Source organism: Rhincodon typus, chromosome 1 (assembly GCF_021869965.1).
Source record: "Rhincodon typus isolate 14 chromosome 1, sRhiTyp1.1, whole genome shotgun sequence".
NCBI lineage: Eukaryota > Metazoa > Chordata > Chondrichthyes > Orectolobiformes > Rhincodontidae > Rhincodon > Rhincodon typus.
In genome coordinates, this window is record NC_063332.1 from 30660816 (window position 1) to 30673727 (window position 12912).

The 12912-nt window shown below is 40.8% G+C and overlaps 1 protein-coding gene across 3 annotated transcripts in view; it reads left to right on the forward strand.

The window, feature by feature from the left end:
* Positions 1-12912, forward strand: part of me2 (malic enzyme 2, NAD(+)-dependent, mitochondrial) — a 67420-nt gene that overhangs the window by 26850 nt on the left and 27658 nt on the right. For all 3 annotated transcript variants that reach the window (XM_048604018.1, XM_048604025.1, XM_048604010.1), the window contains 4 exons: positions 126-287; positions 1208-1311; positions 5502-5611; positions 11453-11550. In XM_048604018.1, coding sequence (XP_048459975.1) covers positions 126-287; positions 1208-1311; positions 5502-5611; positions 11453-11550 — 474 coding nt within the window. The remainder of the gene's footprint in view (positions 1-125; positions 288-1207; positions 1312-5501; positions 5612-11452; positions 11551-12912) is intronic.

Below are 12912 nucleotides of genomic sequence, written 5' to 3' on the forward strand. Positions count from 1 at the left end.
TGGGAAATCCTATTCCGTCACACAGTAATTTACCTGGTGTTTAATTTAAATGTGAAAGACTTGATTTGAAGCCATGTAGAAGAGATTTATTGTGCAGGATTACAGATTAATTTTATTTATCCTAGGCTGTAGTCGTAACAGATGGAGAACGGATATTGGGACTTGGCGATCTCGGTGTTTATGGGATGGGGATCCCAGTTGGAAAGCTGTGCCTATATACAACTTGTGCTGGAATTGATCCCCGTAGTTGTCTTCCTGTTTGTATCGATGTGGGCACTGACAATGAGGTAACTGCATAAATTAATCTCATTGTACATTGTGTTTGCATAATACATTCCATCTTGACTAAATGACTGTTTTGCTTGATTGCTCAAAATCACATTTTTAAACATGACCACTTTAGTAAAATTTAAAAGCATTTTAAATAAATACAGGCTTTAAACCCAAGACATGGGTCCCACAAGCTGCCATGTACTCGTGCTTTGTAAACTTCCATTTTCCCCCTCCCAACCCTCAATTAGCATAAATTATTTAATTCATCAGAATGCTCGTCCCCTGGTTCAAGTGAAGCCCATCTCGCCAGAATAACCAGGGTTTGATTCATCCTTGGGCAACTCTTTGTGTGGAGTTTGCACATTCTTTCTGTGTCTGCGTGGGTTTCCTCTGGGTGCTCAGGTTTCCTCTCTCAGTCCAAAGATGTGCAAGTTAGGTTGATTGACCATGCCTGTAGTGTCCAGGGATGTGTAGGTTAGGTGCATTAGCCATAGGAAATGCAGGGTTACAGGGAGGGTCTGGGTGGTATGCTTTTCGAGGTTCCGTGTGGACTTATTGGGCCAAATGGCCTGTTCCCACACCGGGGATTCTATGATTTCTACTCAGCATCACCGGAAAACATTGATATATAGTATATATCTCTCTCTTCGTGGGTGAATCACTTTTTTTTTCTTGCTCCTGTTGCACTCATGCTTGTCTTGCTCGCTTTCTCCAGCTCTGTCCTGATGAAAGGTGTGATAAGAGGAGAGTGAGTTCTGTTTATGGAGGATATCATTTCTAGTTTTGTTCAGAGTGGGAGTAATGCTTGTTAGTTTTTAATTAAAACTGCAATATCTAATTCAGTAATTCTGTGGGAGTTCTGTAAAATATGGCTAATGTGCTTCAGAATATATCTTCTCATTACTCAAATGTTGTATACTTTCCTCTTTTGTAGATGCTGTTGAAAGATCCCTTTTACATGGGTCTTTACCAGAAGAGAGACCGTTCACACCGCTATGATGAACTTATTGATGAATTTATGGAAGCAATTGCAGACAAGTTAGTAAAGCTGCCTTCTGACTGGCTTCTGTGTAGAGACTTATTTTCACAAGGGGAAAAACAAACCTTAAAAGGGAAAATTATTTGTAAAGCATTTATCCTCTGTTTCTGGTCCAGTGATGGCACTTGTATTAAATGTCATGATTTTATTTGGTGCCAAACTAGGTTTTGTAGTTTGGTTCAGCTAGCAGTAATGCTAGAGCTGTGGAGGAATATGATGGCACAGTGGTGGGACCCAGGTTTGATTCTAGCCTTGAGTGAGTGTGTGGCGTTTGCATGTTCTTCCCCAGATCTGGGTGGAATACTCTTTGGAGGGTTGATGGGCCAAATGTTTTTTGCATACAGGAATTTTATGAGAAAAGAAATGAGCTGTAATCACAAATCTTCAATATTGTCCCACAAATTGGTAATTTCACACTATAAATAGAACTGAAAACTTAATATTATTAACCTGAGTTTTAATAATGTTACAAATTTATATAATACATCTAATTATTGTCCAAACAAAAAGTGCAGCTTGTATCTTTGTCATCATTCCATGCTGGCACCCATCTTTATTCCAAATGGAACAATGTATAATATGAGTTCTGAAGAAGGGTCACTGGACTTTCTCTAACAGTTTGTGTTTTTGTGTGTTATATGTGCAATTCTTGATTGTTAAGGGGATCAAAGGTTACAGGCAGAAGGCAGGAGATTGGAATTAAGAAACACATCAGCTATGATTAAATGGCAGAGCAGACTCAATGGGCCGAAAGGAACAGAATTTGACTGATTATCTTATGGTCTTAATACTGAGTCAGTAAGATCTTAACTTAGCAAGGGCCCATTAGTAGAATTTGCTTCCTGGGAGTCAACTCAAGGAAAGCAACGGGCCCAGACGGTGTCCCTAGCCAAACACTCGGATCCTGTGCGGACCAGCTGGCTGAGGTACTCACCGACATCTTAAACCTCTCCCTCCTACATGCTGAAGTCCCCACCTGCTCCAAGAAGACCACCATCACCCCTGTACCCAAGAAAACACATGCAGTGTTCCTTAATGACTATCACCTAATAGCTCTGACTTCGATAATCATGCAGTGCTTTGACAGGCTGGTCAATACCCACATCAACTCCAGTCTCCCAACCTGCCTTGATCCCCTATAATTTTGCCTATTGACATAACAGGTCCACAGAATGTCCCTATCCCTGCAGTCATCCCTGGAACATCTGGACAACAAAGACACCTATGTAGACTTCAGCTCATTTGACTACAGCTCCATCTTCAACACCATTATCGCCTCCAGACTGATCTCAAAACTGTGACCTTGGTTTCGGAACTGCCCTCTGCAACTGGATCCTTAGTTTTCTGACACATGGCTGCAATTAGTGAGGATAGGTAACTGCACCCCCTCCACAATAATGCTCAACACTGGAGCACCCTCCCCACCCCCCCCCCCCCCCCCCCCCCCGTGTCCCCCCCCCCCCCCCACCAAAGGATGCATCCTCAGCCCCCTACTGCACTCCCTATACACTTACAATTGTATTGCCAAATTCTGAACGAATGCCGTCTGCAAGTTTGCTGACAACACCATTGTAGTGGGACAGATATCTAACAATGACGAGTCAAAATACAGAAGGGCAATAGAGGGCTTGTTGATGTGGTGCAATGAAAACAATCTCTCTCTCAACATCGGCAAAACTAAAGAACTGATCATTGACTTCGGAAAGAAAGGAGGAGAACATGTCCCCATCTAGATCAACAGAACCGAGGTTGAGCGGGTGAAGAGCATCGACTTCCTTGGAGTGACGATAACAGACGACCTGTCCTGGACTTTCCACGTAGAGGCAACAGTCAAGAAGCCACAACAATGCCTGTTCTTCCTCAGACAGCTGAGGAAGTTTGGCGTGTCCATAAAGTCCTTCACCAACTTCTACAGATGCACCATTAAAAGCATACTGTCTGGGTGCATAATGGCCTGGTATGGCAACTGCTCTGCCCAGGACCGTAAGAAACTACAGAAGGTGGTGTGCACAGACCAGACCATCACAGAAGCCAACCTTCCATCCATGGACTCTCTGCGGCAGTGAGCCATGTAAATAAAGTTGGCCAACACCATCAAAAACCCATCACACTGTGGTAATGACCTCCTACAACCTCTTCCATCAGGATACAGAAACCTGTACACACGCACGAGTAGGTTCAGCAACAGCTTCTTTCCGGCTGTTATCAGGCTGTTGAATGGACTCTAGCCTCAAATAATTTTACCTGTATGCCTCTAAGCCTTTATCTGTACGTCCTTTGCTTGCTGTGATCTGCCTGTACCACTTGTAAACAAAGCTTTTCACTGTATTACGGTACATGTGACAATAAATCAATCAATCAGTAGCCATTGATTGACGTATGGGAGCTTCCCTTTATCTTCAACACTTCCCTTTTCAAAGATAGTTAGTTATTTGAGAAAGCAGGTTGAGGATTCAAATACATTGCACAGTAATGCAGACATATTCAGTGAGTGCAAAAGAATATGGGAGATGAAATAAACTATGAAGAAATTTCAGTTTATACTCTGGGTGAACAAATATAAAGCTACTATAAGTGTTGAGAGACTGGGAAGTATTGAATGTATTCAGAGAGGTGGATGTCCTTAAATGACAAAGTTGAGATGCAGGTGTGGCAAACAGTAGGGAAAATTAATGGTACTTTTTCAGCTTGCAGTTTTAAGTGGATTGATGAGGTCACTCCTGAAGTATCATGAGCAGTTCTGGTCTCCTTACCCAAGGAAAGCATTGCTTGCCAGTGAGAGTGCAACAAAACTTTTAGCTCAAAGGGTTATGCTTCTTTGGACTTCCCTATTGAGTGGATGCTGTGATTTTGAATGGTGGAAATTGGATAAGCACTTGAAGAAAAAATTTCTGCAGGGCTGTGGGAAAAGGTGAGAGGGACTGGTTAAATTGCTGTTAAAATTAGTTGGCACTGGTACAGTGGTCTGAATGGCCTCTTCCTGTAACATCATAATTCTGTAACTCAATGATCATCTCAAATAGTCTTCTCCTTTTTTAATTCTTGAGATCTTATGAATTATACAGCCTGAGTATTCTGGTATATAATTTTACCTTTTGTTTCACCGTTGGACCCTAATCTGCTAAGTGGAATTGATGTCTAGTTATTGCATATTTTTGGAGTTTTCAAAGACTATTAACCTACTCCCATAAGATGACATTGGTCAGTAGTTTTTATACTTCATTCTGATCAATCTCTCATGGCGTTGCACTCCTATGGTGATTTCCAGGAACAGAGTGAAGTTATGGTATCACCCTCTTAGCCCTCGAAGCCTGCCATGCCCAATCCTCTAGCTAATTTTCCTGCAAGGAAGGTTCTTAACTAGTAAACACAAAGAAGAACACACAAATGGTGTAACGGTTTTTGTCTTCGAAGGGTCTTCAATTTTAATTATATCATTTATAGAAGGGTAATGAGGGTTCTAAATACTTCAGTAAGGGGGGAAATGTCTTTAAGAGCCAATAACTTTGGCTTGTATCTCCTTTTTAGTTGTATTAACAATGATCATTTTAGTAACGATAAAGCTGCATGGGGCTACTAAGCAATTTAACCAAACAAGCTTGTATCATAAAGAGCACATTCTATGCAAGAATGGATTATATTGATTTTCTAATGGTATGCAGGGCAAACTGAGCTAAAGTTCAATATCCGTCTCCCCTTTGACTCCCTGTGATAAATCTTGATGGTCCAACCAAATTCAGAAACACAATTGCAATCACTTTTATCTTTGGTTATAAGTGCATTTAATCCTTAATCTCTCATCTGATGCATGTCCAGCTATGTTTCTAAATAGTTATTTTTCTTCCAATTTTTGTTCCTTTCAATCATGCTTTTTAAATGACCTCTCTTTACACTTTAGCCAGGGCAGTAAGTAGTGATATCATAGTTCAGATGCCTCTTAGCCTAACATTGATACAAAGGCACTTTGTAGCTCTATTGGAGAATAGTGAAACATATCTTACAATGTTTACTAAGATATTCCAACCGTACACCAACCAGGGATTGAACCAGATATCTTCAGATAAAACTGACTATATTTTACAGTTGAACAATGTATAAAATAATTTAAAGATGTTTTTAATAGCTTTATGCATTTGACTGACAGAATCTAGCTGTCTACTAATTTATTGAATTTTTAAAAAAAAAACAGGTATGGTCGCAATACCCTTATTCAGTTTGAAGACTTTGGGAATCAAAATGCCTTCAGATTTTTGAGGAGATACCAAAATAAATATTGTACGTTTAATGATGATATTCAAGGTAAGTTTTCTAACATGATTCTGTCAACTGAAAAAGTTTTTTTTTTACTTGAAACAGTTAAACACTCAAATTTTGGTGCAAATAACTGGTGAACCTTAGACACCTACACAAGTGACAAAGACTAGATAATGATGACAAATGTTATATGGAACGTGTAGATTATGGGTTTTGGGGTCAGTGTCATTGCAATAAAATGTGTTTAAAGTAATGATTGCAAATGACTTAAAATAATGATACTAAATAATTGAGAACGGAAGGAAAATCTTTGGATTAGCATCATAACTAACTAGTTTCACCCAAGATATATTTTAACATCTCTTGTAGTTGAAAGACTGAAAAGGGTACTAAGGTTGAATGATCAAGATGGTTGATAGTGATGATTTTGCTGGGGGGGACAGTGGCAGTCAAAACGAGATTAGAGAGTAATTTGAACAGATTTATAGCTGTAAAAGTATCATGGTGAGGGGCAAGAGCCAAAGGTTGTGGGTTTGAAAGTTTAGATCTAATTGACTTGGGAGAGGCTTTCAAAGGTGAATGCACAAAGAAGTGGAATTGAAAGAGAGGTATAGGTTGCATGTGAGGAAGTGATGACCTGGTGGTAGTCACTGGATTTGTAATCCAGAAACACATGTAATGTTCTGGGAAATAGAGTTTGAATCCCATGATGGCAGGTGGTGAAATTTGAATTAAATAAAAAATCATTCAGAGGTTTTTTTTTTAAAAAACCTATCTGGCTTACTGACATCCTTTAGGGAAAGAAAACTGGTCTGGCCTGTGTGATTTCAGACCCACAGAAATGTGGCTGATTCTTAACTACCCTCTGAAATGGCTTAGTGAGCCTCCTGGTTGTATTGACTCTTTTAAAAAAGAACAAAACCAAATGGACTACACACAATGCCTCAGACAACATCACTGATCCACTGACAGGGCAGGCCCAGCAGAGGTGGTGACACATTGAGTCTGGACCTGTGAAGTCACATGACATCAAACAAGGGGATGCTGAAGAGCTGAGTGTGTTGTCAGCTGACTGACCAAAATTGACACTGTTTTAGGATAATGTCTTGGAGTTCAGAAGATTGAAGCGTGAAATTCTGAGCATTTTGATGGGGTAGATGTGGAAAGGATGTTTCCTGTTATGGGATAATCTAGAACTGGTTTCACTTCAACAGTCGGGGGTCACACACTTATAAGAGATGAGGCTAAATATTTTGAGGGTCATGAGTCTTTGGAATGCTCCCTGAAACATTTGGTACACGCAGAGTCCTTCAATGTATTTAAGGCAGAAGTAAATAGATTCTTGTCAAGCAAGATTGAAAGGTTATCAGGCCATTAAAATCAGTGATTCTGATACTGCTCAACTGCCAAAGTCAGTACTGGTTTGGAGATTCTTGGTTCAGCATTTAGCTGCTAAGAGTTTGTCCATTTTTCTTTCAACAGTGACCAGACTTATTCCTTGTTTTCAGCCATCAGAGACTTTTCTTTTAATCTGCACACGGTGGTGTATAGTGGAAGCTCTGAGCTGTGACTTGACACGATGAGTGGAGCTGAACCACAAGCTAGCGCACTAACGTGACACTAATGTAGCGTACTAGCACACAGGCCAAGGGTTTTTTTTATTTAAACCCCTCTTGTCTTCCTAGAAACACAAACATGTCTTTAGTCCAGAATGGCCTTTCTTTTGACTCTTATTACATGCAGCGTTTAATACCATCCACAAGAGATCACAGTTCAGTTCTTTCAGTATCATCTTTACATTTGAACTGCCACTATCTGAAGTTCCGTTATTTCTCCATGGGTGAGATATTCCATGATTCCCCTCAAAGTTGTGTAATCCACACAGGAATTTGAGAGAACCACTGAATTTACATACAAAAGCAGAAATTGCTGGAAAAAGTCAGCTTTTTTGGAGAGAATTCAGTTAATTTTTTGGGTCCTGTGCCCCTCCTTCAGAATGGATGACTGAATTTACATTCTTGGCCATCCATTGTTCATTTGTTTTCAAAGTGAAAGATACAAATGTACTCAGAAGTTCAATATATCTATATGTAATTCATGGTTACGATTAGTTTTCATGACAGTCAAGCGTTGCAATTAACTACGGTGTCGTACGTAGCTTTGGCAGAAGCCATTTTGGTAATATGGTAGGATTGAAACCTTTTTTGGAAGAATTTAAAATGTAAGTCCAAAAAAGATGAGCACTGCTTTGGGAAATGACAACATATTTAAATTTGGAGAGGGAAGGGAGCCTATAGATCATTGAAACATAGAATTTCTAGAATGCAGAAAGAAGCCATTTGGCTCGGCAAATCTGCACTGACTGTCGGAAGATTATCCCACCCAGCCCCAACCCCCAATCTGTCTCTGTAACCCTGCATTTACCATGACTACCCCACCTAGCCTGCATATCCTTAGACACTACGGGGCAATTTAGCATGGCCAAATCACCAATTCTGCACATCTTTGGACTGTGGGAGAAAACTGAAGCACTTGGCTTGATCCCTCTCGGACATGGGGAGATTGTGGAATTGTACTTAGTCACTTAAAGCTGGAATCGAACCCAGGTGCCTGGCGCTGTGAAGCAGTTTTGCTAACCGCTGTGCCACCATGTCACCCTGGAAAATGTGGAAGTCATTTTCAAGGATGGGGTGGGTGAGAAATGTAGTCTTTGGGAAGAGAAATAATGTTGGCAGGTCTTCAGCTGATCACCCAAGGGGAGAGGGAGACAGACAGACAGAGAGAGAAACAATAATAGATGAGAATGTGGGAGGGATGATAATTAAATACAGGAATGACATGTAGATTGGCTGCCTGGTTAACAGTGAGGAAGAAGGTCTTGGGTAACTAGATGATATAAATAGTTTGGGCAGATCAGTAGTAAATGAAATTTAACCCTGAAAGGTGAGGTGAAGCACTTTGGAAAAAGTAACAAGACAAAGGAATACTCAATGATTAGCGGGACACTAGGAAGTACAGACCAACAGACAGATCTTGCAGTGTTTGTTCACAGGTCCCTGAAGGTGGCCAGACAGGTGTATAGTAGGTATATACTGCAATTGCCTTTATCAGTCATGGTGCATATTATAAGAGTAGGAAGGTCATGTTGGAGTTGCGCAAAGCATTGGTTAAGTCACAGCTGGTGTACTGTATGCATTATTGATCGCCACATGATGGGAAAAATGTGTTTGTACTGGAGGGGGTGCAAAGGAGATTCACCATGATGTCTTGGGTCACTTTTGCTATGGAAAGAGGCTGGATAAGCTTGGGCTGTTTCTTCAAGAGCAAAGAAGGCTAAGGGGACACCTGATTTTGAGGTATATCAGATTGAGGGGCATGGATAGGAAGCAGCAGTCTCCCTGAGTTGAAGGGTCCGTGATGAGTGGGCATTATTTTAAGGTGAAGAACAGGAGATTTAGAAGGGGGTTTGAGGTTAAACCTTTTTTCACCCAGATGGTGGGTGGAATCTGGAATGCACTGTCTGTGATGATATGAGGTGGGAAACCTTGATATATTTTTTAAAAATGTATGTGGATGAGAACTTGAAATGTCATAACATTCAAGACTATGGGGTTGGTGTAGCTAGGTCAATGCAAATTCAGTAAATATTCTGATAAATCGAGGAAATTCTGGATGGAAAGGCAGACCAGTAGTGGTGATTCCCAGTACACAGAGATTGCCTTATGAGCAAAGGCTGAACAGGTTAGGATTACAATGACTGAGTTTAGAGTGAAAAGTGATCTCATTGGAATATACAGGATTCTTAAGGAACTTGACAGGGTAAAGCTGAGAGAATATTTCCCCTTATGGGAGAATAGTGCCCGAGGGCATAGTTTCAGAATAAAGAGGTGACCATTTAAGATTGAGAAAGAAGAGGTTGAGAGTCTCTGGAACTCCTTGCTACAGAGAGCTGTGAGGGCAGAGTCCTTCTGTATGTTTAAGGCTGAGTAGATTCTTGATCATTTGGGGAATCAAACGTTATGAGGAAAGGACATGAGGGTGGATATGAGGAATGTCAGATCAACTATGATCCCATTGAATGGCAGACCAGGCTTGGGGGCCAAATGGCTCGCTCCTGCTCGTATTTCTTATGGTCCTATAATAGAGGCAGAGTCCAAGGTTATAGAAATTATTTCATTGTGAAGAATGTTGGAACAATTGATCTAAAGTAGGTGCCTAGAGTAGACCTAAGGTAACCTTTCAAGGCTTGTGGGTTGGCCGAGTGATACACCATCACAGGCTTGAGCTCCATTGGCATTGGCACCCAGCAGCACAGTCATACGATCCTTTTGCCACCTTTAAAGTCTGACGCGTGTGCTTCATTCATAAAAATGTAGGTTCTTGATGGCATTCACTTCCAATATAAACCTGTCTTATCCAGACTGAAAATTTGATCTCAGTTGTAGCCTCCTTCCTCAATTTTTTTTTTTTACTATGGGAGGGAATGCCATCGCATGCTCCTTGTCTGCGCTGGCAGCTTCGCCATATAACTTTACGTTATGAAAAGCATAGCGGTTCTTAAAACCAGCTACTGCTAGCACTAAAAGCAGGCACATCTGCAGGATTTTTCAGCTTGTTTTGTTAGATCTTCATAAATTGATAAGACTCCGATCGCTTCTTTGTTTGCTCTTCTATCCACACATTTAGAAACCACATCATCTCCCCAAGTTCCTCTGTCTGTGACCTCAGACTTGCTAGCACTCAGACTTGTTCCAGCAATACAGCTTGCTTTAATCTTTTCTGCATTGCCTCCAGTGGTGCGTAAGGTAGACTCCTTCATTCTTCTTGCACGAGCAATATCACATGTTCTTTCATTACGCTCAAAATGCTTTACAACATCTATCTTCTCTTCCATTGTTTATAGCCTTTCTTTTATATACAGTACCCTCAATTTTATTACCAGGATGCTGCTTGTTATCATTCTTGCTACTTTGTCCTCTCATTTTGTGGGCAATATGGCAGAATTGTACAGTGCCTCAGTCAGCACGAGGATCCTTGATGCTAGTGTAGGGACTCTTGGTGCACGGTCAGGACAAAGCCTGTGAACCAATCATGTGATGCCGACATTGGAATCGTGTTATCGCCAGCACAGTTCGTGTTTTACAAATACTGTTCTCCTATTCATCAGTCGCGTTTATAGCCAATTCGTGTTGCCAGAAAAAAAGTTTTATAGGAGAACCCCTTGTAGTGCCACAGATGTGATCTACCCTGATCTAGCCGTGGCCAATATCAAATATTAATGTTTCAAGCAAGACAGGTCTTTTTAATCTTGACAATAATGTTGCAAGGCTAAAATCATTCTAGTTTGTCACAGCCATTCTGTTTAATTTATATCCTGCTTCTTGAATCTGCAATGCTATCGAACCATGATCTGGTTGTAGCTTCAAGACTGAGTTTAGCTAGGTGTTCAACCATTCGTCCACAAATTGAAAAGCTGTTTTGATATCCCAAGCGTTTTGTATGTTTTATAAACACTTCAGAATATGACAGCTAATGCTGCAAAAACCAGATGTGGCTTCACTGAGATCATTCATTAAATGTCTAAGGTTTGCTGCCCAACTGAGTCCTTTAGCATCCTCCATCATAGGAGGCAGGCAAGTGGGCAGATTTTTCTTATGATCAAGATAAGGAAAGGGAGTCCAATGATGGGAACATTTGGGACATAAAATCTAAATTCTGTCACTTTATTTGTAATTTACACCTATGTTTAAGCAAAATAAATCTATAATTGATTTTTAGTTTAAAGTAACCAGCAGATGCAAGTTCTTTGAAGCTGATTTTAAACTTGTCTTCCTTTGCTTTATATAGTCAACGCTTGCCACCTAGTGTTGCTTTTGTATTACACAGGCACAGCAGCAGTAGCACTGGCAGGACTGTTCTCAGCCCAGAGAGTGATTAACAGACCAATCAAGGATCACAGGTTTTTGTTCCTAGGAGCAGGGGAGGTGAGTTTACTTCTTTCCCTTTAACACCACCTGCGAAACTGGATACAGTATGACAAGCTATGTGGGTGGATTTGATGCTGAGCTAATGATGAAGCGTTTGGTGAACAGGCCTTGAGCCTGTTTCTTGATTCCTATATCCAGATTATCATTCTGCAACCAAGATGTATGTTTTGGGTGGAAAATGAGTTTGTGAAATGCTCTCATTAATTATCTGGCATGATTTCCTGTGCTTAGCAGCCAAGTTATGCAGATCTTAGTGAAGGCATATTTGTCAATGCAACTACTGCCATTGTTAAAACTAAACCAAACAGTAAAAGACAAATTTTATGATTGTGTTGTTTCTGTTTGTATTCGCTGCTGATTCTTGTTTTGCATTTATTTGCACAAATGGAAAGGGGTCTGATTTTAATTAGGTGCAGCTACTGTGTGAATACTAGCATAGGAAGAGTGAACGCATATTATGAATGACCATCACTGTGGTAACAATCGATTTACCAGTTAGCTGGCATCCTTCCACCAATGGGGACACGGCAAATAAATCTCTTTCTCATGGGGTGTCTTCATATGGCAGACTTTCTGGTGACTGAGAAGGTAAATCCTTGAGAGACAAGCTTCCCCACAAGAGGCAATGGCCTTGTGGTATTATCGCTGGACTGTTAATCCAGAGACCCAGATAATGTTCTGGGGACCTGGGTTCGAATACCACCGTGGCAGATGGTGGAATTTGAATTCAATGAATATCTGGAACTAAGAGTCTAATGAAGACCATGAATCTATTGCTGATTGTTGGGGGAAAAAAAACCCATCTGGTTCACTAATGTCTTTTTTAGGGAAGGAAGCTGCCATCTTTACCTGGTCTGGCCTACATGTGACTCCAGATCCACAGCAATGTGGTTGACTCTGAACTGCTCTCTGGGTAATTAGGGATGGGCAATAAATGCTGCCTAGCCAGCGACGCCCTCATCCCGTGAATGAAAAAGAAGGAAAAAAGTGCTACTTTTTGAAGTTGCCGCGCATCATTATGGGTTGATTTTTAGCATCTGTTTCATGCTGCTGTTTCCGCTAGTTATCTTGGTGATGCATGCTAGGCCACGAGGTGTAGTAATGGAGCAGTATTATTATTTGAACATTAAGGTCTTGTCATCCTGTTTAAGAAAGGAGGGTGCCATAAAGCAGGAAACTATAGGGCATTTGATCCAACAGCTGCTATTGTGAAAAAGATGAGTATTCATTGTTAAGGAGTTAGTAGCAGGCTATTTAGAAAATAATCATTCAACCAGGTGGCGTCAGCATGGTTTTAGTCCGAGTTATACAGTATAGAAACAGGCCCTTTGGCCATCAAACACCAAACTGCACTAATCC